The following is a 27,786-nucleotide window of genomic DNA, read 5'->3' as shown; positions in this document are numbered from 1 at the left end:
AACCCGCACATCGGACAGATCCTTATCTAGTACAATATATTAGTTGGATCTTGAATGTATATATTTTTGGGTATCGGTTTGGATCGGGTAATACCCGATACCCAATTAGTACCCATATATATCCAAACCTATGTATATATCTACGTATCCCCCCCCCCATTAAGAATCGAAATTGAGATTGTTAAGAATCCTGTGTTGATAAGTTCTTCTTTATTACCTATATCTGTTGGAGATTTTTTTTTCCTACATAAATTCTGCAATTCACAATCTATCAACCTGGATTCTCTAAATTTCTTCTCTTCATCTTCGGGCTCTCCGCTTTCCAAGACGTCTAAGACTCATTCAAAGGTTAGTCTCTTTTATCTTGTTGTTTGGTTTAAAATTTGGAGTTCATCGAATAATTGTTGAAGAATCTGCATTTGTTGGTTTAGTTCATTGATTGATTGATTGTTAGACTGTATATAAGAATCTCGATGTGTTAGTTTAGTTCATCGATTCATAAATTGATTCTTAGAGTTAGAGTATTAGATGCTTTCGTCTCTATTTCTTGTAATGAGGATATTAAAGGTTTCACATTGGAAACTTTAACCCAGACAAATATCATAGCCAAGGTTATGTCTGGTTCTTATCTTCCTTATTCAGATTATTTTCTTTCTTTCTTATTGAACCTCGTCAAGAAACAGAGAAAAGAATGGAATAAAGGAAGAAGCTTTAACTATTAGGATTTGTATTGTCTCCATATGTCTAGTGTTGTTTGAACCATCTTCTCAATCACTATTCTATAAAAGCTGCACCTTTAGAACACTGCATCCAAAGATTGCAGACCAAGATAAATAGTGAACCAAACCACTTGGTGAATTAGATTAAATCTTGGAAAGAACAAACACATGAGATTTCTGAAATAATTTTACATGAGAGAGTTAACTAACTGTTTAATTGGTTACGGTCGCTACCTGGATTTCCGTCGGTGTCCTTCACTGACTGTATACAAAAATTCACAACAAAGTTACATTACCATTCATCATAAATCATATCAAGGAAGATACATTTTAGAATACAAGACAACCTTAGATACTATAACAAACTCAAAACACACCAAGAACAATCATTTATACTGTAACAGGCTGAACTTGAAAAAATCATCCAGCCACATGTTATATATGTCGAGACTAGCGATTCTTAAATTAGCAGAGGATTAACAAAAAGCAACAACAATACCATCAATTCACCATGCTAAAACCCTAAAAAAGTATCAATATCATTTACGAAAGCAAAAGCTCAAGAAGATTTCACCTGTTAACATGCTTGATGGCAAAGAGATTAGAAATGAACAACTCAAAAATATATTTTGTTAGTATCAATTTAGTGATATTGAGATGGATTTGTATCAAAAATATATCAACAACAACAATCTCAATAATAACGACAGCTGAGAGACGGCTTCGAAGACAATGATGAACATGTTGAACGAGAAAGGGAAGAGGTGTTTGTCTCTGTCTAATTGTGCAAATATTATATAGCTTATTTCTCCTGTTTCAAACCTATAATTATTTTTATCCATTTTATAAGGTTTGTTGTCCTGGAGAGATTAATGTGTTTTTTTTTTCATAGTTTGGCTATAGTTTTTTGGTGGTTTATTTGTTTGGTGGTGTAGAGAGAGAGAGAGAGAGAGAGAGAGAGAGAGAGAGAGAGAGAGAGAGAGAGAGAGAGAGAGAGAGAGAGAGAGAGAGAGAGAGAGAGAGAGAGAGAGAGAGAGAGAGAGAGAGAGAGAGAGAGAGAGAGAGAGAGAGAGAGAGAGAGAGAGAGAGAGAGAGAGAGAGAGAGAGAGAGAGAGAGAGAGAGAGAGAGAGAGAGAGAGAGAGAGAGAGAGAGAGAGAGAGAGAGAGAGAGAGAGAGAGAGAGAGAGAGAGAGAGAGAGAGAGAGAGAGAGAGAGAGAGAGAGAGAGAGAGAGAGAGAGAGAGAGAGAGAGAGAGAGAGAGAGAGAGAGAGAGAGAGAGAGAGAGAGAGAGAGAGAGAGAGAGAGAGAGAGAGAGAGAGAGAGAGAGAGAGAGAGAGAGAGAGAGAGAGAGAGAGAGAGAGAGAGAGAGAGAGAGAGAGAGAGAGAGAGAGAGAGAGAGAGAGAGAGAGAGAGAGAGAGAGAGAGAGAGAGAGAGAGAGAGAGAGAGAGAGAGAGAGAGAGAGAGAGAGAGAGAGAGAGAGAGAGAGAGAGAGAGAGAGAGAGAGAGAGAGAGAGAGAGAGAGAGAGAGAGAGAGAGAGAGAGAGAGAGAGAGAGAGAGAGAGAGAGAGAGAGAGAGAGAGAGAGAGAGAGAGAGAGAGAGAGAGAGAGAGAGAGAGAGAGAGAGAGAGAGAGAGAGAGAGAGAGAGAGAGAGAGAGAGAGAGAGAGAGAGAGAGAGAGAGAGAGAGAGAGAGAGAGAGAGAGAGAGAGAGAGAGAGAGAGAGAGAGAGAGAGAGAGAGAGAGAGAGAGAGAGAGAGAGAGAGAGAGAGAGAGAGAGAGAGAGAGAGAGAGAGAGAGAGAGAGAGAGAGAGAGAGAGAGAGAGAGAGAGAGAGAGAGAGAGAGAGAGAGAGAGAGAGAGAGAGAGAGAGAGAGAGAGAGAGAGAGAGAGAGAGAGAGAGAGAGAGAGAGAGAGAGAGAGAGAGAGAGAGAGAGAGAGAGAGAGAGAGAGAGAGAGAGAGAGAGAGAGAGAGAGAGAGAGAGAGAGAGAGAGAGAGAGAGAGAGAGAGAGAGAGAGAGAGAGAGAGAGAGAGAGAGAGAGAGAGAGAGAGAGAGAGAGAGAGAGAGAGAGAGAGAGAGAGAGAGAGAGAGAGAGAGAGAGAGAGAGAGAGAGAGAGAGAGAGAGAGAGAGAGAGAGAGAGAGAGAGAGAGAGAGAGAGAGAGAGAGAGAGAGAGAGAGAGAGAGAGAGAGAGAGAGAGAGAGGGAGAGAGAGAGAGGGAGGGAATGTTCTTTAAACAAACATAACTAGGATAAGAAAAATGAACAAAAACAGCCAAACTGTAGACATTTTCATCACTGGGAAATCCCAAACAAACAAGGACATACAACAATAACAAGAAGACAACCAACACAGCTGATAATGCAAAAACGGAGAAAAACACACAATACACTTCCATAAAGACAAAAATCGAGAAAGTAACTAACAGAAAGATGGTGTCATCAATTACATGATGCAAATGGTAACCCAATATTTTAAATTGGAATAAGGGATCACAGTGAGATAATGCACTCTAAATCCATCTGACAAACACATGCATAGCTTTTATCGCTGCACATCCTATCTTTCCATAAGACAAATTGATCACATCAAAACAAGCCTGACAGATTTCTGACCTAAGCTTCTCTAAGAATGAAATATGAACCAACACAGACGACACTTATTGTACTAATCATTCTACACTAGTCAGAGAAGACATAGTTTGCTCTTTCAACAATGTGAACACCAAATATAATTTAATCAAAATAAAAATGTCGAGCACAACCAGCTATACGATCTTCCAGAATAAAACTGAACTATCACATAGTCACCTACACGGTAACAGGGTTACACTTAAAGAAAACACACACAAAAAAACTATGGTAACACTCACACGGCATGTAACTAAATGATTTTCTAATCAAGCTTGGTTGTCACAATTAAATATATGTAAGTTGTATACAGGAAACAAGATCCTACCAAGACAGCCAAATTGTAGACACGTCATCACTGGGAAATCCCAAACAAACAAGGGTGTACAACAATAACAAGAAGACAACCAACCAACACAGCTGAAAATGCAAAAGATATTTCAGATATAAGCTTCCCTAAGAATCAAATATGAACCAACACAGACAAAACACTCATTGTAATAAACATTCCACACTAGTTAGAGAAAACATAGTTTGCTCTTTCAATAATGTAAACAACATATATATATATATTAATCAAAATAGAAATGACAACCCCAACCAGCTATACGATCTTCAAAAATAAAATTCAACGGTCACATAGTCATCTACATGGTAACACGGCTACACTTAAAGAAAACACACAAAAAACCTGAGACTCTTATGACGATCTTCAGAACCCGAGAATAACTGCATGCAAAGAAACATAAAAAGGCGATGTTAGAAGACATATGTAAGTTTGTTTGCTACTTGTCGAGAATGTGTACACACAGTAATGAATTCGATAAACAACTGAAAATATTAACCCTAAGAGATAACAAAACTGAATCAAGTAATAAACATATATTTAACAAATAGAAATTCACATACCTGATTTTCAGACGTTATCAAGAAAATCACATACCTCAATTTAAATGTAAGCGTGATCATGCATGCTCCATGGATGTCATACTTCTACACTAAGGCATTTGTTTTTAGTTCAACCCAAGCAGTTAAAAGAATTGGGACTGCTTCATTTGCTAATCAGAGATCACAGACATTTGCTTTTAGCATCAAGTGACTAGGAACCCGAATAATATATGCATTTTAGGGACAAAGACAATCATCAAGGTAATTTAGATTACCTCCACCTTACCGAGGCATTTGTTTCTTTGTTCAGGTGACTAGGAACCTGAATGCATTCTAGGGACAGGGACAAGCAGAGAGGTAATTTAAATTACCCCAGCCAAACCAAGGCATTTGTTTCTTTGCTCAGGTGACTAGGAACCTGAATACATTCAAGGGACATGGACAAACAGAGAGGTAATTTAGATTACCTCAGCCAAACCGAGGCATTTGTTTCTTTGCTCAGGTGACTAGAAACCTGAATACTTTCAAGGGACATGGACAAGCAGAGACTAAGGGATCCGTTTCTTTGTTCAGGTGACTAGGAACCTGAATACTTTCAAGGGAAAGGGACAAGCAGAGACCGAGGCATTCGTTTCTTTGTTCAGGTGACTAGGAACCTGAATACTTTCAAGCGACAGGGACAAGCAGAGACCGATGCATTTGTTTCTTTGCTCAGGTGACTAGGAACCTGAATACTTTCAATGGACAGGGACAATCAAACCGATAGGGATAAGGACAAGCAGAGAGGTAATTTAGATTACCTCAGCCAAACCAAGGCATTTGTTTCTTTGCTCAGGTGACTAGGAACCCGAATACTTTCAAGGGACAGGGACAAGCAGAGACCGAGGCATTTGTTTCTTTGCTCAGGTGACTAGGAACCTGAATACTTTCAAGGGACAGGGAAAAGCAGAGACCGAGGCATTTGTTTATTTTCTCAGGTGACTAGGAACCTGAATACTTTCAAGAGACAGGGACAATCAAACCGATAGGGACAGTGACAAGCAGAGAGGTAATTTAAATTACCTCAGCCAAACCAAAGCATTTGTATTTTTTGCTCAGGTGAATAGGAACCTGAATGTATTCTAGGGACATGGACAAGCAGAGAGGTAATTTAAATTACCTCAGCCAAACTGAGGCATTTGTTTTTTGCTCAGGTGACTAGGAACATCAATACATTCAAGGGACATGGACAAACAGAGAGTAATTTAGATTACCTCAGCCAAACCGAGGCATTTGTTTCTTTGCTCAGGTGACTAGGAATCTGAATACTTTCAAGGGACAGGGACAAGCAGAGACCGAGGCATTGTTTCTTTGTTCAAGTGACTAGAAACTTGAATACTTTCAAGGGACATGGACAAGCAGAGACCGATGCATTTGTTTCTTTGCTCAGGTGACTAGGAACCTATATACTTTCAAGGGACAAGGACAATCAAACCGATAGGGACAAGGACAAGCAGAGAGGTAATTTAGATTACCTCAGCCAAACCGAGGCATTTGTTTCTTTGCTCAGTTGACTAGGAACCTGAATACTTTTAAGGGACAGGGAAAAGCAGAGACCGAGGCATTTGTTTCTTTTCTCAAGTGACTAGGAACCTGAATACTTTCAAGGGACAGGGACAATCAAACCCATAGGAACAGGGACAAGCAGAGAGGTAATTAAATTACCTCAGCCAAACCGAGGCATTTGTAGTTTTTGCTCAGGTGAATAGGAATCTGAATGCTTTCAAGGGACAAGGACAAGCAGAGAGGTAATTTAAATTACCTCAGCCAAACCGAGGCATTTGTTTGTTTGCTCAGGTGACTAGGAACCCATATGCATCAAGGGACATGGACAATCAAACTGATAGGGACATGGCCAAACAGAGAGGTAATTTAAATTACCTCAGCTAAACCGAGGCATTTGTTTATTTGCTCAGGTGACTAGGGACCAGTAAGCATCAAGGGACAGGGACAATTAAACCGATAGGGACATGGACAAGCAGAGAGGTAATTTAAATTACCTCTGCTAAACCGATGCATTTGTTTCTTTGCTCAGGTGACTAGAACCCGTAAGCATTCAAAGGACAAGGACAATCAAACCGATAGGGACAAGGACAGGCAGAGAGGTAATTTAGATTACCTCAGCCAAACCGAGGCATTTGTATTTTTTGCTCAGGTGACTAGGAACATGTATGCATTGTAGGGACAGGGACAAGCAGAGAGGTAATTTAGATTACCTCTATTGAAACAAGACAAAGAGTATTGCATACCAATACATAACAATTGTAGTTATGACTAGGTCATCATATGATTGAACGTGAGACTAGTTAATTGGCAAGCAATCAAAAACTTATAGTACATAAGGAAAACCAAACCGTGGGAAACCAAAGACACAAAACTGAAAGAGAATTATCCTAACGAAACAAAACAATCGTCTTTCTAAGTTATAAAACCCTGTAAGGAACACACACATAACTATAGACAAAGTAAACGATTTTGAAACCCAATAGACACAAAATTGAAAACCAATAACCGAAAAAACTAAAATCAAAGAAAGTAAGATTTTTATTTTAAAACCATAACTATAACCAACGCCACACAAACTATGTAGGAGTATTGAGTAGCATCAAAGTCATCCCATACCTTCATAACCTTTCGATAACCATTAGGCTTCCCAATAGCTTTTGTCCAGATTTCCAGTAACGAGACATATGATATTAAAGATAAAGCCTCTCCACGGAATCCAAAATTTTTTTCTGCAGATTGCTTAAGATAAGTTTCTCGATCGAAAACGAAGAAGTGGCCATTATCAGTGCATCAAACATAAAAGATCGCCACAACTTACTGTATCTTTTTCCCAACAAAACCAAATAATCTCTAGAAACGCCTGATCCTGAAAACCAAAACCAGTAAAATATTTCCAAGTTAGGACTCAATAATGAGGTAAGAGTAATCATAGTGGAGCTATACTCACCATCATCATCCACAACCTTGACAGAGCACGAAACAACACCCACAAAGATAGAAACCTGAATATAGAGAGATCAATCAGAAGAAATCAAAGTAGAAGGGGAGAATTTGACTGTTGAACCACGAGCCTCCACGACACTCGTCATGTCAAACATGATAATTCCATAACGCTTGGAGTGATGAACACCCTCGGGCAAAAGGCTTGATCAACTTCATCCCCCGGATTATCCCGACTGAAACACGGAGAAACAAAAACCCTAAATCCCAAAATTTTCAAGAAGCAATTCGGGAGATATCAATTATTAGAGATCGCGAAGCTATTTATCGCCATTAGACAAACAAAACAAAACAAAAAAACCCTAACGACAATCAAATCGATATACGAGAGAAAACTTACCTAGAGATGGCGAATTCTTGGGCACTGGGAAGTGATTGATCATCGCTAAAGGATGAAAAGAACAAAACAGAGTCAATACAATCGAAATTGAAAACCCTAAAATGGGAAAATAAAAAAAGTAAAGAAAGATCTAGAAACTCATATAAAATAAGCGAAGAGAACTTATCTAGAGACTGTGGATCTCTCCTCGCAAGTGATTGATTGATTCTTCTCTCGAACTCGATTTCGTCGGATTAACCAAGCGCCTCTCAAAGAAGAAAACGATGAGAGCAAAGAGAATTTTAATTTAGTTAGGTTTACAAAGGAAGCGTCGAGTCTTAAATGAGACTTCTCTAACTCTAATCCTTTAAACGGTGTCGTTTGGTTGTTTATCATCGTACCATATATAATATAGCCATTGGAAAATATTAAGGGGGGTGTATTGAACTTGATATTTCAGAAGATTTTGGAGTATTCTTAAATACACTGTTATTTAATTGGTGATTTTAAAAAATCATCTGAAATCCTGTGTTATTGAATTTGAAATTTATAAAAATTATTTAAAATCATTTACAATCTCTTGTTATTCAATAACTAATTTATAAATCTCACTTCAAATCTACTGTTATTCAAAATATCACAACTTTTTTTTTAAAAGCTACATAGTGAGATTCTAGGAGACTTTTATAATATTTTTAGTTTAAAATATGACTTACAAAATCACACCTTAAAAGATGAAATTTTGAAGGATTGTTTATAAAAAACGTTCGAACCCTCCCACCCAAAAAAAAAAAGAGTTCGAACCCAATTGCTGAATAATTTTTGTATAATTACACCTCCATCTGTGGCAACTTGTCTTCTCCTATGTGAGAATAGCAAAACCAAATGAACGTTTAACTGAAAATATATATAGAGAAGATCTTAGCACCTTAATCGTTTGTGTATATTTGTAAAATGATTAGTATGAATTGAGCACCCATGTATTTTGTGGATAGCTGCATGCATGAATTAAGCGGAAATGATTTGTTTTGGCTCAAATATGAGAGGAAATACATGGAGGAACTTAGGAACAAAGCAGAGAGTAAAGATGAGGAAGCTAAGAAGAGCCCAGAGGTTGAAGGGACAGAAACAGGTGAAAAGAAATGTCACAAAAAGCAGAACATCTACTGCATCCTATGAGCAATTGACACATTCCTCCTGTGAGAACTAGAAGAAGAGAACGAACATCTTGGTTGAGTCTAACATTCCTCCTGTGAGAACTAGAAGAAGAAGAGAACGAACATTCACGTGTTTGTAGGATGCTAAAGAAGAAAAATAAACAAATGCAGCAAAAGCATAGAAATATATTAGGGTTGTTACACCCAATTGTGAGGAAGTAAATGAAGATGGTATATGATCGATCTGTTTCAACATTAGTGTATAGCTTTTGCTTTAGCGAAGATGCAAAAGAGACACATTTTATTCATTCAAATTGGCAAAAAAAACTTTTTTCTTTATTGTTGTAGTAAAAAAAGCTTACGAACTTGAATACAAAATTACCAAAAGAATCGAAACTTTTGACATAATGTATTCGTTGATGGAGAGGTTTGTTTAGCTCTGTGATTGTAACGACGAGTACATCTCTTCTCTCTGGCGTCTCCTTTGACTACAATGTTTTTATTTTATAAGTATCTTAAAATCACCTAAAATTCAATAATCAAATCTCACCAAATCCCAAATCATTTTCTCATCAAATTCATTAAAATCTCTAACAAATAATCAAATCTCCTAAAATTACACTAAAATCTCTTAAAATTCTAAAATATTAAAATCCCATCAAATCTCCTAAAATATCAAGTTTAATACACTCCCCTAAGATTCGGAATTGGAAAATAACCGTTGTAACTTGTAAAAGCCTAAGAAAAGTTAAATAAAAATACTCAAGTTGTTTTTTGTATATTGCACAGTTCGCTTTTACAATGGTTATTTTCTAATATGCTGAACCCATTGCAATTCTTAATCTGTGACCCAAAAAGGAAAGATACATTCAAATCACAAATAAAACGAGCCAACAACATAAGACATTGTAGTTTAGACATTGTAGTTTTTGTCAAGTATCACTCACAGTGTAAATGTTCAAAGAGTGATCCATTTGGAGCATATTCGATTATCAAGATCCTGGTGAAAGTTTCCTTTTTCCTCACAGTACGCAAGCAGGTTTACAAAATTCTTGTAATTGAGCATCGACAACATTTCAATCTGAAATCATGAAACAGAACGTGCTAAGTTCCTATATATAGCTAGTATTAATAATAAAAGCTGTAAAATTAAAATTCTATCACACATTTCTTTTTTTTCCAACAAAGTATATGAAATACATTTTAGGTATTTTTTTTAGAAATTAATAACAAAAAAACTCCATGCCTCGATGGCAAAGCCGTAGAGGAATCAACATTTGCAACTTACAAATGTGATCATTTGTACTCATCTAAATATTCTGCCAATTACAATTTTAGAAACTGATCTTGATTGAAATTATTGTAACTTAGGCCATAAAATATATCACTCTTCATTCACCCAACAAAATCAAATAATTACAAACTTACTTTATTTTCTAGAAGATTTCTCAAATAACACGCCTTCTTCTATATATATATACACACTCGTTATCTTATCTTTTATACTATATAGCATACAAGTTGCATATATATACATCCACATTTTACACAAACTATATCAACTACAAATAAAACAAAGTACCACCACAAAACTAACATGGCAAAGATCATTCTGATCCTCGCCGCACAAATCCTCCTCCTCGCCATCACCGTTGCCTCCGCCGGAAAAAACGGTGAAGACTTCGCAAGAAGAGTTAGTCGAAAACACCTCCATCATGGCCTCGGTAAAAAAGAAAAACTCACACATCTCCGTGTCTATTGGCACGACATTTTAAGTGGTCGAAACCCAAGCTCCATCAGGATCCATCGACCGGTTCCGAACTACTCAACTTCCTCAATCTTTGGATCAATGACCATGATCGACAATGCTTTAACATCAGATGAGCCTATTAACTCGACTGTGGTAGGCCAAGCGCAAGGGATGTATGCCGGAGCAGACCAAGAGGAGCTAGGGTTCTTGATGGCTATGAACTTTGCTTTTAAGACAGGGAAGTACAATGGGAGTAGCATAACGATTCTTGGTCGGAACGTAGTGATGTCAAAGGTTAGGGAGATGCCGGTGGTTGGAGGCAGTGGAATGTTCCGGCTCGCTAGAGGATATGTCGAGGCTCGGACCAAGTGGTTCGATCGCAAGACTGGCGATGCTACTGTTGAGTACAACTGTTACATCTTGCATTACTGATGATGATGCCTAGAAATCTACCCCCTTAATTTAAGAAGGATGGAACCTCTTTTGTCTCTGGTTTCTTCATTCAATTTTTTTACTAATTTACTTATACCGATTAATGCGCGGTTATTTGATACAACTTGTATACTTACTATTAAAATTTGCATTTTGTGTCGTTAGTATTTGATGTTTCTGCAAAACACCTTTCAGTTGACATTTCTTTCATTTGCCAATTCAATCTGCATTATATATAACCTTAGGCCGATCGTGTAAAGAATTTTGTAATGCATATAATTTCACTATATAACATTCCATAGTATATAGGTTTTGTAATCCACTATACAACCCTCCAAAAAAGATGTTTTGCAAAAGACAAATGCAATATGCACTCCCATTTGTATAAAAGATTCATATGCGTGTATAGAGCTAGATCTCACTATGAATACTCATAGTAAACCGTATCTTTTAACCTCTAAATATACACTTAAGTTAGTTTTTTTTTACTGTAAAATCACAATTCCGGTCTACGCAACAAACCATAAACACAAAAAGAACTACTTCCATTTACTCTCTTCTTCACGTTTATATATTTTTACTATATTATAAATGTAATTGTTATAGTAAGCTTTTTTTCACAAAATTTATTTAAAATTATATCTTTTTTTTTTTGAATTTATGAGATTAAATTAATGAAATTTAGAAATTCTCTTTTATTTTTATGAGACTAAAATTGTGTTTTTTTTTTTTGAAATTTTATGTTTTATAAATTCTCTTTTATTTTTATGAGATTGAAAAAAGGGAAAGGGGAATTTGTATTAAAAAAGAAAAGAGGTTTAGGGATTTAGCGGATAAAACCCAAAAGTGAAGCTTAGTATTATTTTAGTTCTGAGGTTTGGTTTTAGTTTCAAAGTTTCAGTTATCCACACAAACATACACATAGCCTTCCCTGAGTTTTAGCGACGTGTTAGTCTTCTTCCTTCCTTGCCATTCACCGATATTGTGACAATGAGCGGTGAGAGATATAATCAGTAGAGAGATAAAACGTAAGTAAAGAAGATGTCGTCTTTCTTCAAATCTTTTGCGGGCAATCCCAGGGAAGCAGCTGCCATGGCGATGGTTCAGTCTTCATCTTACAGAGTATGTGGTTCAGTCTTCAGTCTTCTTCATATTACTTTAAATCCGTCTGTTGGCTCTGCATATATGTTTTTGCAGGAGTACTGATAGCAATTTTTTTTTTATTGCCAAGTTCGATTTTTTAGAATACATTTTTCGNTTCACAGTTGTGAATATTGTTTTATTCAGCAACATGCAATTTTTTTTTACGTAGGTTTATGTATGATTGCAGTAACAAAATTAGATACACTAGGATAGTACCCGCGTTACGCTGCAGGATTGATTTTTTTTTTTTTTTTTTTTTTTTTTTTTGTTGTGGGAAGGATAAATACTTTTGTCTAGATTTGTGGTTCTTAATGTTTACTATTGCACACCAGTTGTTCGATATAATTTCGGAGGCTTCTGGGTTGACTTTTATCCATTGCAAGTAACTGTGCATCTCATGAAGTGCTCACATGTGTCCTCTGTAATGCTTAGAGCCCTTTTATTAATCAAAGCTCTCTTCTTTCTTTAGAAAAAAATGTGTTTTCTTTCTTGGAAAAACTACTTCCCCCTATATCATTCGTCTTGTTGACAATTTGCGTTGAAATAGTTTTTGAGATGTGGTTTAATTTGTCCCCGTTCAGGTATTGTCAGGTAGAAGTTCTTCTAATTTAAGGAGAAACACGCCCTTGGATTCTTTTCTTGCCAAGGGAAGTTCTTCCGTCAAGGCTTTTTCTTTCCTATATGTTTCACGGTATTCAACTGAATCAAACAATGAGTTTGGTCATTCATCAAAGCGAAGGTCTCGTGGGCCTGTTATGGCAGCAAAGAAAGCATCTCAAGGTTTGCATCTCACAACTAGTACTTTTCCTAATACTGTTAGTCTGTTATGCAATGTGACACTCATTTACCATTGTGTTTGGTTAGGGGAAAAGCAAGAAGATGGAAAGTACAAGCACACAGTTGATTTGCCAAAGACAGGTTTTGGTATGAGAGCGAATTCTTTGACAAGGGAACCTGAACTCCAGAAGTTGTGGGAAGAGCACCAGGTCTTCAAGAGAGTTTCTGATAATAACAATGGAGTAAGATTCTCAAGATTTTTTCGTACATCAACTTTGCTTTGAGAAACTGGTGTCTGATAATTTAGTTGCAATTTCAGGGGAGTTTCATTCTTCATGATGGTCCTCCTTATGCCAATGGTGATCTGCATATGGGTCATGCTCTTAACAAGATACTAAAGGATATCATTAATCGCTATAAGGTATTCTCCTTTCCTGACTTGGACATCATCGATTTATTCTCCTTATGGCTTCTCTATCGTTGCTTACGTCCAATATAGGAGTTCTTCTCATCAAATTATCTGCTTTATGCAGCTGCTCCAAAACTATAAAGTTCAGTACGTTCCTGGGTGGGATTGCCACGGCCTCCCAATTGAGTTGAAAGGCAAGTACATACTAGGTTATGGACGTTTGAGTTGTTAGAAACAGAAAGTAACTCTGCTTTTGTTATGTTCCAGTTAGTTATTTGCCTGAAAAATTTGATACTGCAGTCCCTAGATCAGGAAGTGAGGAAGGACCTTACACCATTAAAATTAAGGGCAAAGGCAGCGAAATTTGCAAAAGCAACAGTCAAAACACAAATGGAATCATTTAAGGTGGCTATCAAGCTTTATTTTCATATCCGAGTTCTTGTTTTGAATGCATCAGTCATTATGAATTTTAGATATCTCAGGACATTATAACTACGAAAGATATTTTGTTCGGTATTCCATTAACATTTAGCATATATGTCATAATACTTGATGTTTACAGCGGTTTGGAGTGTGGGCAGACTGGAACCATCCTTATCTAACTCTTGATCCGGAATATGAAGCAGCCCAGGTAATGGTCTTACCTCCAACATTATGTACTGGATTAATTATCCATGTAGAAGATGATTATTAGTAGAGTTATTCAAAACCTCATAAAGTCAACTAATCTTTTAATTGTATATTGTAGGTTGAAGTATTTGGCCAGATGGCCTTGAAAGGGTACATCTATAGAGGTAGGAAGCCAGTTCACTGGAGCCCTTCATCTCGGACTGCTCTTGCAGAAGCTGAACTAGAGGTTAACTTGAATCCCCTTTTCTTCTCAACTAATCTTAGAATAATAATAATATTATTGCCAACTCAGAGAAACATTTAAAGTCTGCTAAACCCATACCAGTCTTCCCATTCTTTTTCTTACTGCTGTTGACATTTTATCATAATGTGATCTGTAGTCCATTAGACCAAGAGTAGTTCTTTTTATCCTTAATGAACGCTGGTTTTGTAGTCATCTATTCCTGTTCTTAACGCATACTGCTTTCATGAAATAATGTTTGACGATTCCACACTTTACCTTGTTATCTGATATTAGTCCCACCTGTATCTGCCGATATGTGTAGTATCCGGAGGGTCATATTTCCAAAAGCATATATGCTATCTTCAAATTGGTTGGTGGAGCAAAACCAAGCCTTTTAGATGAGTTTATCCCTAATATATGCTTGGCAGTATGGACAACTACACCTTGGACTATGCCAGCCAATGCTGGTGAGGCGATATATTAGTATATGTTTCTTTCAGCTGTCAAGTTGCTTCCTAGTTTACTTTGTATCCGTTCTTTCTCATTTCTGTTCTCCAAATTAGTATATGTTTCTCTCAACTTTCAAATTGATAACTACTTTTTTTTTTGTCTGGTTTTCTATGTTTGAATGCTATATAAGCAAAGCACATTTGTGACTCTTCTTCCTTTAATTCTTGTCTAACTTTCAGCTGTCGCGGTGAATGCGAAGCTTCAGTACTCTGTTGTGGAAGTGCAGTCATTCTCAGAAGATGAATCTGCTGTGACAGGCAACAAAAAGAAAATGTCTGGGAAGGTTCTAAAGAATAAACAAAAGCTTTTTGTGATTGTAGCAACCGACCTTGTGCCAGCATTAGAAGCGAAATGGGGTGTGAAGCTTATCATAAGTAAAACATTCCTTGGTTCAGATCTTGAAAACTGCAGGTAACATTCTAAGTTAGAGAATAAATAGGAATTTCAGTTTTGTATGTGATGCTATAAATTGACTCCCTTAGTTTATGGTCTGTCATCATGGTTGTAGGTACACACATCCAATTGATAACAGGGACTGTCCAGTCGTTATAGGGGGTGATTACATAACTACGGAATCAGGAACAGGGTTGGTCCACACTGCCCCTGGTCATGGTCAGGAGGATTACGCAACCGGCCTGAAGTATGGGCTGCCTCTTGTCTCTCCAGTAGATGATGAAGGAAAGTTCACTGAAGAAGCTGGACAGTTTAGAGGGCTCTCTGTCCTTGGAGAAGGGAATAGTGCTGTTGTCAGTTACCTGGACGAGAATATGTCTCTGGTCATGGAAGAATCTTATGGTGAGTTTGATTCAGATGCTTTCTGAGGACCATTTGCTTCAGAGTCTCATGATTTAATATCCTTCTTTGCCATGCAGCTCATAAATACCCATATGATTGGCGAACTAAGAAGCCTACGATATTTAGAGCGACTGAGCAGTGGTTTGCATCGGTTGAGGGGTTTCGCACGGCCACTATGGATGCAATCAAAAATGTAAAATGGATACCACATCAGGTACCAATTTGAACACATACATAGTTTATGAGTTTACATTTCTTGAGTATCATGTGTGGATGTCTGTGAAAATATACTCACAGAACATGAACCACATGCTCTGGGATTTTCTCAATGTTGACATGATATCATACTGCTTGACTAAGCATCTTCCTTGTATTGTTTGGAGTTGAATATGGCACCTGTTATATTTTGGCAATTTGTCATTCAGGCAGTAAACAGAATATCTGCCATGACTTCCAGTCGATCTGATTGGTGCATCTCGAGACAAAGGACATGGGGTGTCCCTATCCCTGCCTTTTATCATGTTAAGACGAAAGAACCCCTCATGAATGAAGAGACAATTAACCATGTTAAATGTAAGGGCCTATAAGAGAGTATGGTCTCTTTATTGGTTATTATTTACTGGCTGTGTTTTCTGTAACCTTATTTGAAAACTTTGTCTGGCAGCTATAATTTCCCAAAAGGGTAGTGACGCGTGGTGGTATATGTCAGTGGAAGACCTACTTCCTGAGAGTTATCGTGATAAAGCAGCTGATTATGAAAAGGGGACTGATACAATGGACGTCTGGTTTGACTCAGGTACTATGATAAAATACAGCTAATTAAAATCAGATAGTCGCACAAAGCACTCAACAAATATTTTACATCACTTTCTTTTTCATCTGTATGTCAGGATCTTCTTGGGCTGGTGTATTGGGGAAACGTGAGGGTCTTACTTTCCCTGCAGATGTGTATCTAGAAGGAACAGATCAGCATCGTGGGTGGTTTCAGAGTTCTTTGTTAACAAGCATTGCAACAGAAGGTGATAATTGCACACCATGATGATTGCCTTATAAATTGAGATTATTCTACATGTTTTAGCTTTCTTGGTGTAAAGTGGCTTTTCATTTTATTTTCTTTCACATTTTGCATGATTGTATAGGAAAAGCCCCTTATTCAGCTGTTATAACACATGGATTTGTATTGGATGAGAAGGGTATGAAAATGAGCAAGTCTCTAGGTAACGTAGTGGACCCACGTTTGGTCATTGAAGGAGGGAAAAATTCAAAGGTTCGTCGCTGGTATACAAACCAATACTATTGTTTAAAAACATCTTCATTATCTAACAAATCTGTTTCCTGACAAGGGTTTGCCTTTTTATGCCAGGATGCACCTGCTTATGGTGCTGATGTTATGCGTCTTTGGGTTTCTAGTGTAGATTACACAGGGGATGTACTGATAGGTCCACAGATTCTTCGTCAAATGTCTGATATATATAGGAAGTTGAGGGGAACATTACGATATCTCTTGGGCAATCTTCATGATTGGAGAGTAGGTTTCGAACTCTTAAGCTTTACATAGAGTGTTGTTCTTTTCTTTCCTCACTTTTCAAGATTTCTTGCTTGTGTTTTATATCCTGACGTCGGTGAGAATCTTATAGTATTAAGTTGTGGTGGTTTGTAGGTTGATAATGCTGTTCCATACCAGGATTTACCTATCATTGATCAGCATGCTCTCTTTCAGCTTGAGAATGTTGTAAAGAACATACAAGAATGTTACGAGAACTACCAGTTCTTTAAAATATTTCAGGTATTAAACCTCTCCATCTTATTTTGGTACAGCTGAACTGGTCAGTACCTGCAAAATAGTCTCTTTAGATGTGTCACGCTTCCTGAATGTGCCAATTTATTTTATTTTCTTAAATTTGATGTTGGAGAGAGGCCACATTAGCTTAAAAACAGGGAGCCACTAAATAATCTACGTAATTTTTGTATGTATTCCTTTGCCTGTGACGGAGAACAGACATAGATTACCTTTACAAGAGTTAGTTTATCAATTTAAAGTTTGAAAATATACAATGAAAATATCTAAGGAACTTAAATTCAGCAATTACTATACATTGAGGTGAGAGTGGGGTTGATGTATTTGCAATGGAGGCTGAATTTCATGTTCTAGATCATCTGCGTTACTAAATGAGCTTTCTTTATTTCAGATCATACAAAGATTCACAATTGTTGATCTGTCAAATTTCTACTTCGATATTGCTAAAGATAGACTGTATACTGGGTAAGTTCCCATTGTCTTTTAGGTGGACCTTTGCTTAAATTTTTCTGTGGTATTCAAGGTAATCTGGACCAAAAATAATTTTTCTCAGGGGCAGTTCAAGTTTTACCAGAAGAAGCTGTCAAACAGTTCTTTCAACACATCTTTTGTCCATATTGAGAGTGATTGCTCCGATAGTACCTCACCTAGCAGAAGATGTCTGGCAGAATCTTCCATTTGAGTACAGAAATGAAGATGGCTCTGCAGCAAAGTTTGTCTTCGAACTTAAATGGCCTACATTGAATGAACAATGGCTTTCATTTCCTGCTGAAGATGTTCTCTTCTGGCAAAGGCTTCTCGAGGTACCAAAGCTCCCTTAAAATCATAGGAGATACGCACAAATTTTCCAATCTTTATACTTTCTTCTCTACTTATAATTGAAGTAATATAGTTCCTTAGCTACTGAGTGGTGATGCAGTCAATTACACAATATCAGAATTTTTAACTCGATGTTATGTCAAATTGATCGTGTAATCAGTTCTTATGATATAGCATTATCGAAAATTCTCTGGAAGAACTTTTAGTTTAATCTATTTTTACTGGCCGATTCTTCCTCAAGACGACATTTACTTGATACACGTTATATGAGGATCTTAAAAATGCTTATGGTGTTTGTATAATAGTTGAGGACCGAGGTGAACAAAGTGCTGGAGCTCGCACGTAATGAGAAAATGATTGGTTCCAGTTTAGAAGCAAAGGTGTATCTGCATACTGCAGATGCAGGCATGGCTACAAAATTACTAGAGATGAGTGAAGCAAAGAACGAGGCTGACACTCTGCAACGCATATTCATAACATCACAGGTAAGCACTAGATATGCTTATGTGCAAAATTCATATTCCAGTTATAGATCAAGATAAATTAAAACCACTTCGGCCATCAACAAATACCCCTGGGGTTTTATGTGTTAGGTTCAGGTCGCCAAACTACAATTAGGCTCACTTGATCATTATAGTTACTCAATAGGATTCATTAGAGACAAGCGAGGTAAAATGTTCTAGAGTAAACAGGAGTAGGCACAAAGCGAAATTTTATTTTGATCCAGCCTGGTTCATTCTACTCAGATTTTGATGTGTAGGGTAGGGTCCTTTTTGCACAAGTATCGTAGATATAGGATTGCGACCAAAAGAGAAATGCTGAATGTTTATAAGATATAAGGAAGAGTACTTTTATAGCAGTAGATACATGTAGGGATTAGATCTATGGAAGACATTGTCGAAAGCCCCAAAATGCATAAGGGATAGGTATGAATGAGGAAACATATTGATCAAAAGATTACAGCATTTTGTTATACAGGTTGTAATGATTCATCTGGCATTCCTCATTATTATATACACAATTTTTTTATTTAAGTTGAGATTCGATCATAGTGAGTGCATTTCTATGAGACTAGCCATGAAACTGTTGTGGATGTGTATACAGGTTGAGGTATTGTCGTCAATGAATGAGATAGTAAGCAGTGTACAACACACAGGAGAGTATGTGGAGGGAGAAAACAAAGTCTGGATTGGTGTGTCACGAGCTGAGGGGTCCAAGTGCGAGAGGTGCTGGAACTACTCGGGCCAGGTCGGGTCGTTCTCCGACCATCCTACTCTCTGTGGACGCTGCTTCAATGTCATTGTTGCTAATCCTCCTGAGCCTGCAGTTGCAGCCGTCATCAGCTGAGCTTGAAATTTGCTCTATACTGTACAAGTTTCTTTTGCCCATTGCACTATTTGCACATACTCCAATTCATTTTTGTTTCAAAAGTCAATAGATTCTAGTTGATCTCTATTAAACCAGAAACATTGCGGATTGAAAAACAACTCCAAATTACTCATTTATTTTAATAATTGCAATGTAAGAACATGCACATAAATTCTAAAATGAAATCTTTGGGAATCTGTTGGCATGACACACGAAGATAGTTGTAAATAACCAGGAAACTCTATTTAACCTGGTTATACAACCAAAAAAACAGAATCATTTGCGTGTGCTTCTTAAATAGAGTCGAACCAGACATGGAATACCCAAGATTTAATGTCTGAAAATTATGGGTCGGAGCTAACGTAGGAACCAAACACAGAGTATAAAAACATGGATGGAACTACAAGGATTTTGTTCTAGTTCTATTTCTAGAGCTGAGCGTTTGCGTTATGTTGTAGTAACTCTACTTCGTCCAAGTCATCGCTCTGTATACGAAAGTCGTCCTACACCAAGAAAATGTAAACACATGTCGTAAATTTGTAAAGCTGAGATGCAAAATTCAAAGAATCTATTTGAAGTTGTGCTACAGTTATGTCTGACGGTATGTCACACTTCTATGGATGATGAAGCACCATATGATTATACACAACAGGGGGTCATATCTTAATTGTTTAATCAAGAAGACAATAACAAATACTTACTTGCGGCTGAGCTGGTGGTTCCTGTGTAGGGTATACTTGTGGCTGAGACATTCTATAATAGGGTTCCTTCAGATCGAGTTTGCACGATGATGTCTGGAGTATTCCACCTTGATTGGCACCGGGTCCCCACATTTTAGCTGTTTAAAAAGCCAATCAGAAACAAAGTCGAAACTAGATGATAATGATTCGAAAGGAGAGATGTAAGACAGCAAAATTGACCTGAGAGTGTTAAATTAATAGTGTAACTCTGAGCACTGTGGGCAACCAAATGAAGTCTACCAGTGATCTCTTACCATGACATGAATAGGCTGCGAGAGAACACATCTTATTTGGTACCAATGGGTTGTTGGTGCACCAGGAGCCGTTGTGAACCATCTTTGTACTGTGCTGTTATACAGACGGAGCGAATTAGGTTTGTAATGTATAGCTTTGATGATAAATAATCAAAATATAAAAAAAGAATATTAATCTTATGTATAGAGTGAAAACATATGCTGTAAATTGTTATGGTTTCATACCTCCCGTCAAAGAGAACGTCAAACCAGCACGCAAGTCCATGCACTCTAGTACACACTGACGCTGTGAACTTTAATGGGATATCAATCTCGTAAAATTGTTCTTCCTGTGAAAGTGAATTGACAGCTAAATAAGTTTGGATCATGTCATTCATCAAACAAGGAAGACTGCACATAGATATTGCATAGATGTGGATAGTATGACAGAAAAATATCCAATGTTAAGGAAACACTGTGGAACTGAATCTCAAACAGAAAATAGTTATACCGTCATCTTAGTGAAATCTATCACATGAGACATCGAGGGAGCCACCAATAATCTTGGATCAAATGCATCAACAACAGGCTACAAAATCAAAGAATATGACAAATTGTAAAGGGTGAGACGAGAAAAAATTAATCAGCAAATCACCGGTGTAAGTGGGATATACCTGGGAAAAATAACCCTGGTGGGCTGACACGTATAGAGGTGTCAAATCAACTCCATAATAGTTCTGTTGCTGCCAAAACAAAGCCTGCATAGAGGTAGAAATAACTGAAAGCTTTAACCATCACGTACTAAATTAAATCCATTCTATGTTGTAAGCAATCTTAGAAAATTTCCTGATAAGATGTGCATTATGTACCTTATTTGCCATTTCAACAAATAAGAATTCATCGGCGAAAGGTGCCATATGGATCCTACAGTGAAAAAGTTACATGAGAAAGAAAGGTTTATGAGATAGAAAAGTAAACTACCGAAAGATCAACTTTACCTTCCAACTGTTGGAAACATTTTTCCGTTTGGAGACAGAAATCGGTCCCTAGCAATAACATATGTCTCCAACATCCTCTCATTGACCAACAGGGTGCCTACAGGCACACATAGTTTATATATAAGACATGTGCTTTCAAAGGAATCTCTAGAACTTTGAATCAGTATTGATGTTTCTCCACTTATTTTCACACAGAAAAAAATTTGCCTTTTGAAAGATTCTGATTTTCATGAAGAACACGTTAAAAGAATCCGTTTCTGAAACACATACCCATTGGTTCAGAGATCAAAACATCAGCCTTCTCAGGCAACTCAATATCCTCAATTTTTCCCTTGATGACCTACACTTGTCCAACTCAAAGAACATCAGAAAAATGGATGTATATGGAAAAATGTACTAGCAAAACTAGACTACAAGTCTTAACTGTGATCCGTTCAGCAAGCAATGGGTTTCCAGCAATCAGCTTACGGGCATATTCAGCCATTTCTGACGCTTCCACAGCATACACATGCTTGGCACCAGCCTAAATAAAGGTGAAAATAATGGACGTCTATAAGAAAAAGAAAAATGCAGATCTATAGTAGTTCAGCAAACAATTTTTGCATACCAGTGCAGCAAACAATGACAAAATGCCACTTCCAGCACCCACATCTACAACAACACGACCAGCAAAATCTGAACGGTTCTCCATGACTGCGGCATGATATGTACCTGAAGAAAGCAATATGACATATAAAGATATATTCATCTTCTGATGTAACAAAAAAAAAAAAATCCAGAAACAAATCTCTGATGTAAAGCCAAAGATCTTACCTGTCCTCACATAATCCTGTAGCATATTTTGCTGATGTAAAAGTTGTCCATAATAATGGAAATACATTTTAGCTGAAGCAGCCTCAATCTTATCGTCAAACTTGCTTTTATTAGCTGAAACTGTTCCATTCGGCAAGGTTGATTCTAGAAGCAAAAGGACGGGAAAGACATGAAAGAATGAGTACAAACAACAGTCATGAATGTATTGTGATCAATGATAAGGGACTACCACTAAGAGAGAATTAATTCTATTAGTAAAAGATATAAACCTTTCTAAACTAAATTATTGAAGAGAATACACATACACATCACTTGTAAGGTCAAGCGCAACCTAAAATCTATTTTTCAAGAACCATCAAGAAAATATTTCAAAAAAGAGGCACCTTGCTTAACAGCATCCTTTGTCCATTGCTCAAATGAATCACAAAATTCCTTGCTTTCCTTGTCGTCTCTAAATTTTATTACAACTCCTCGAGAGAATGATTTCTGGTTTAAAGAGCAGCAAAACAAGTTATATATCAGATACACACTCGATATATATAGAGACCGAGGATGCACACACTCAATCAAATTATCTCCTGAAACCAATCTCTATAACACTCAGAAGAAACTGAAGAAAAGAAATGTATCACATACCTCTTTTGCAGAAGAACTCGAACTATCAGAAACACAGATGAACTGAAGCGGCCCCAACTTGAACAGCTGAGCAACAACACAATATGAATACAATACAAAATGAGTACACTTCTGGCTCCAATTACGCAAAACCCTACCACACACTTAATCAACCATAGAAACGTTTCAAAACGAGATTAAAAAATAGAATCTTGAGAACCACCACTACCTGAGTCGAACTAAGATGAAAAGTGAAACCGTCGGACGATTCAGATTCCTGAAATCGGAGTTCCTTGACTTCGTTAACACAAGAAAAGGTAGCTACAACAGAAGAGGACGAAAGAGATGATGAGTCAGGGGAAGTGAGATCAGTGACGGAAGCCAAAGTGAACTCCTGCTGCTTATTCAGAGAAGGGACCTCCATTGTTTTGTTGTGAATACAACCAATGTATAGAGATACAGACTACAGTATGGATGAATCGAAAGGGAACTTTTAGGGTTTCTGATTTCTGAGGAGAGCTTNAAAAAAAAAAAAAAAAAAAAAAAAAAAAAAAAAAAAAAAAAAAAAAAAAAAAAAAAAAAAAAAAAAAAGAGGAAAAGGAGCGGCCAAAGGAAGTGTGAGGGGTAGGTGTGTCAAACGGGCCAGCCCGCGCCTATCTAGTCCCATCTGCGTACATTTAATTCGATTTATTACAATGACAAGCTGAAACATACATGAACTATTTCAATTTTATAAGCTGAAACATACATGAACTATTACAGTTACAAGCTGAAACATATATGAACTTGACTTTGAAGCCTTTTTAACAATCGTAGACATATTTTTGATAGGGAGAAAAACTAGATTGACTCAAATTAAGAGGTTAATTACTAAGATAACTCATAAAATATGAGGGTTAGATGAGTTATTTTTTGGTCAAAAATACCTTTTTGCTTTGTTAGGAAAAAAAATAAAGTCAAATTTACCCTTCCGGAATTTTTTTTAAGAAAATCAAAATATTTTCAAAAGTCTGCCGGACTAGTTGTGTCAGATTTATTTGTGTATGACAGATTTGTTTTTGCACAACCGATTTTTTTATGTATGACAGATTTTATATGACAGACTTATTTTGGACGACAGATTTTTTAACTACAGTTATGACAGATTTATAATTGATGACAGATTTATTTTTTACGACAGATTTATTTATAAAGACATCACAGACTTTCACAATATATGACAGATTTGATAAAAAATGTTTGGCAGATTTCTTTTCTACAGTTATTTTAGATTTATTTTCTTGATAAAAGATCTGTCGTAACATGACAGATTTTTTTACAGAGAAATAATTACTAGGTTGACCTATAGTGATAACAGATTTTTTAAGCGTTACAACAGATTTTTTAATTTAACCAAAAATATGTCGTCTGATAACAGATTTATAACGTTTTTAAAAAATTGCTAAAATGACCTATGCGAATACCATATGTGATGGCAGATTTTTTAATGTTATGACAGTTTTTTTGTTTGCTTCCAAAAATCTGGTGTTTGATAACAGATTTATTAGATGTAAAATGTAAATATAGTGACAACAGATTTGTTTTTTTTTTTTTTTTTAACACTTCATTTTCATTCATTGATTCAGAATCTTAGACAAGAGTTGATACATTAGAATTACACCAACACTAAGCAAATCAAAATACACATCCACAAATTCATAACCTATCAATAAAAAGAACGATAGAGAAGCGAGTTTCCACGATGCTTTTAACGAAGCCTTACTCGCCAACAGATTATTAAACCTGTTTCTTTCCCTCTCTAGAATCAATCCCAAAATTATGAGATCGTCGTTCTTGGCTATCTTCTCATGGAAGAAATTCCATAGTTGTCTTATATCACTGGTGATCCTCAAAATCTTCTCTTGCATTATTTCTTCGAGTCTCCATAGAATAGTTATGCCTGGATCCCACAATCGCCAATCAATATGCCATAACACTCTGTGGACTTTATACTCAATCCCTTCTAGAGATGGGGATTGTGGAAATCGGTCATCATAAAAAATCAAGAGATTTTTCACGGAGAGAACAGGCTCGTCATGTGTTAATCCAGGAGACGAATACATTTTAACGAACCATGAATGAAGAGCCTTGCAACACGGAGGAATATACTGGAAACGAAAGTGCTTCCAAATCGAAATTACATAAACGATTTGCTTGAGATAACACCAGTTAATACCCCCTGCTTCCCGATTTGGCGGCGATTCTTCATGAAACTGAGAATCGAGTGTGAACACAAATACAAGCGTTGCCAACATCCAGAAGAAGGAGATCGATCGGAAAGAATTCCGATATAATTGGCTGTCTCCCATGGAAAATATCAAAAACAGAAGAAAAACAAATTAAAAACTAAGAGAACCACCGGCAAATGCCGGCGGCCCGTAAAAGCCGATGAAAAAAAACGGTTGTGTAGATCGCCTTCTGTGTCACAGAGAGAGACGAGAGAGAAAGGTGTCTTTTGTTTTCTTTTACAACAGATTTGTTTTAAGTTATATTTTTTTCATTCATATTTTTATTAATTATATTTTATAAATCATATTATGAATCATATTTTTAAACTCATATATAAAAAGCATATTTTATATATTTTAATTTTCCTAAATCATATTAAAAATTTTAACATTATATTTTTATATATTATATTATATTTTCATAATCTTATTTTAATATTTTTATATACATTATTTTCAGTTATAATTTCATACATTATATTTTTTATAAAACTTATTTAAACTATATAATCTTAAACTTCATATTTTTAAATCATATCTTTTTAGATAATATTTTCATTAACAATTTTTTGAATATTATTTTTACACATTATATTTTAAATCATATTTTATTTTTATAAATTACATTAAAAATAAACATCATATTTTTAATCATTTTATATTTTTTATTAATTATATTTTAAAATCAAAATATTAAATCCTATATTTTTTTGGTTTTTCGTTTTTTCAAAAAAAAAATTGAGAAAAGAAAAAGTTTCTGGGTTTTTAGTCTTTCTACATTAAAATTAAACATCATATTTTAAGCATTTTATATTTTTTATTAATTATCAATCAAAATATTAAATCCTATATTTTTTTGGTTTTTCGTTTTTCAAAAAAAAATTAAGAAAAAAAAAAATTCTGGGCTTTTAGTCTTTTTACATAAAAATTATGTCATTCTAATTATTGGATAGGATGGAGTGTTAATCTAACAATTAATTGCCAAATTTGTGTCAAACTAGTATATTTTCACTTTTTTATACATGTCACAAACCTTGTTGAAACACATATTGAAACATCTACTATAGTTTTTTCTTTTTTGTTATAGAGTGTTAAAACTAAAATATTACCACACAATCACACAAACTAGTTTTACTAGTTGTGTTACATAACACGCAAGCAGAAAACTTAAACACCAAAATCAAATCGAACACATGAACAGTATAATGTAGTTTAATAATTATACCAGAAAAACAATAGAATTCAGAAAGTTATGTAGATTTTAACAACATGCCCATCTACTTGAGAAAGCCAATCAATATAGTGTATTCTAAATCAAACACTATATAAATTTGATTGGCAAAAGGTGAAAACTAGAAAGTTAATACAAACTATATTTTCTAAATTGAGACACTGGTGTTTTCTAAGGCTAATAATAACTTTTCACATCCTCCTCCTCCACCAGGATCTTGCATCAAATCTCTTCATCATCAATGCAAGCTGAGCAAAAAAAAAAAACAAAGGAATCCGAATCAGAGAAATCGAAAAGGAAGAATCAATTATCCAAATTCAACCATGATTTTTTTTTTATCAGAAATGCTAAACTGATACCATATGAGTGACACGGAACTAAAATCTTTTTTTCTAAAACTTAATCAACAATCCAAATTCTACGCCTGAGAGCTGATCTGGTTTCACACAACCTAGTTTCATCCAGAGATCACACAGATACTAGTTAAAGGGAGAAGTATAGAGAATGTTTATCATATTACCTCCACAGCAGAAACAGCAGTAGCAGCAAGAAAGAACCATGGCAACATCTCTGCAAACAAGAGCAAACCCACCACCAGATGAAATCTCGGTGCTGCCTGATGTCGCCGTCAAGGAGTTTCTGCTGATTGCTTTGGCTTTGTTTCCCACTGTTCATCCTTTGAAATCTCTTCTGGCTAGTGCTCTTGAAGGAGTTCCGAAGTTTCAATGATGGCCACAGATGCATCTCTTCTACAAAGTTGATAAACACTAAAGCAGTTCTTGACCAGAAAGCTCACACGCAAAACGATCTTCTATAACGTCAACAGCACCTTGGATCTAAAGATTGGCAGAGAAATCAAACTGAGAGAAAGAACAAATAAACAATTTTGAAACTACAAGACCAAAGAGAAAAACAAAAGCAGGTAAATCTCAAATTCTCACAAGAAGTATATGAGCAAGAAAGGTTAATTCAACCAAGAAAATTCAATAGAGTTAGAGAGAGTCACCAATTTGCTAACTTCAAAACCAAACTCAAAGGACAGTGTTTTGCAATTACCAGGAAATATATTTGTTGAACTAGTATAGCTACTAACTCGAGGAAGATATAATAGAAAGGGTGAAACAAAGGACTTTTATTAAGATAGTCAAAGATCGTCGAATTACAATATAACCGTTATAAGCCGTTCGGCTAATTACAGAGAATTGTGCTTCTCAAATGACTAACTGAACTATAGCTTAGAATCGGATTTACTCCTGACTCTTGCCCGATGTTACTTGATGGTCTCTGCAAGCTGCTCCCTTGGTATTTATAGCTGATGGGACGTTNAAATCATATCTTTTTAGATAATATTTTCATTAACAATTTTTTGAATATTATTTTTACACATTATATTTTAAATCATATTTTATTTTTATAAATTACATTAAAAATAAACATCATATTTTTAATCATTTTATATTTTTTATTAATTATATTTTAA

The 27,786-nt window shown here is 36.0% G+C and overlaps 1 protein-coding gene, 1 long non-coding RNA gene and 2 pseudogenes across 9 annotated transcripts; 1 reads left to right on the top strand and 3 right to left on the bottom strand.

Moving 5' to 3' along the window:
* LOC104723405 lies at window positions 6–7,895 on the bottom strand. 8 transcript variants are annotated; one of them, XR_002034931.1, is made up of 6 exons: window positions 7,620–7,895; window positions 7,227–7,455; window positions 7,098–7,145; window positions 4,290–7,008; window positions 4,038–4,075; window positions 6–981 (listed from the first exon to the last, which is right to left on the bottom strand). It is a non-coding gene; the product is annotated as an uncharacterized LOC104723405 (long non-coding RNA). The 8 variants fall into 8 exon arrangements; XR_002034930.1 differs by having other exon boundaries at window positions 7–804; window positions 912–981; window positions 4,038–7,008; XR_757335.2 differs by having other exon boundaries at window positions 8–804; window positions 930–981; window positions 4,038–7,008.
* On the top strand, window positions 10,334–19,604 carry LOC104723377 (isoleucine--tRNA ligase, chloroplastic/mitochondrial-like). The gene is made up of 23 exons (XM_019234982.1): window positions 10,334–10,917; window positions 11,971–12,059; window positions 12,662–12,860; window positions 12,945–13,099; window positions 13,177–13,278; window positions 13,391–13,460; window positions 13,559–13,671; window positions 13,829–13,897; window positions 14,015–14,122; window positions 14,442–14,586; window positions 14,809–15,040; window positions 15,138–15,424; window positions 15,502–15,638; window positions 15,850–15,997; window positions 16,089–16,220; window positions 16,315–16,443; window positions 16,564–16,691; window positions 16,788–16,952; window positions 17,085–17,210; window positions 17,614–17,687; window positions 17,776–18,025; window positions 18,347–18,526; window positions 19,146–19,604. The coding sequence occupies exons 1-23, from the start codon at window positions 10,353–10,355 to the stop codon at window positions 19,386–19,388; spliced, it is 3,846 nt and encodes a 1,281-aa protein (XP_019090527.1). The 5' UTR covers window positions 10,334–10,352; the 3' UTR covers window positions 19,389–19,604.
* LOC104723394 lies at window positions 19,711–23,330 on the bottom strand (annotated as a pseudogene).
* LOC104723370 lies at window positions 26,275–27,377 on the bottom strand (annotated as a pseudogene).

Source organism: Camelina sativa, chromosome 2, assembly GCF_000633955.1.
Source record: "Camelina sativa cultivar DH55 chromosome 2, Cs, whole genome shotgun sequence".
NCBI classification, from domain to species: Eukaryota; Viridiplantae; Streptophyta; class Magnoliopsida; order Brassicales; family Brassicaceae; genus Camelina; species Camelina sativa.
Note: the sequence above shows the minus strand (reverse complement) of the source record. Positions and strands in the feature narration are given on the sequence as shown.

Coding starts and splice junctions, on each gene's coding strand:
- LOC104723377 (XM_019234982.1), top strand. CDS start 10,353: ATGGCAAAGATCATTCTGATCCTCGCCGCACAAATCCTCCTCCTCGCC. Junction 18,026..18,346: donor TCTGGCAAAGGCTTCTCGAG/GTACCAAAGCTC, acceptor TTTGTATAATAG/TTGAGGACCGAGGTGAACAA. Junction 18,527..19,145: donor GCATATTCATAACATCACAG/GTAAGCACTAGA, acceptor ATGTGTATACAG/GTTGAGGTATTGTCGTCAAT.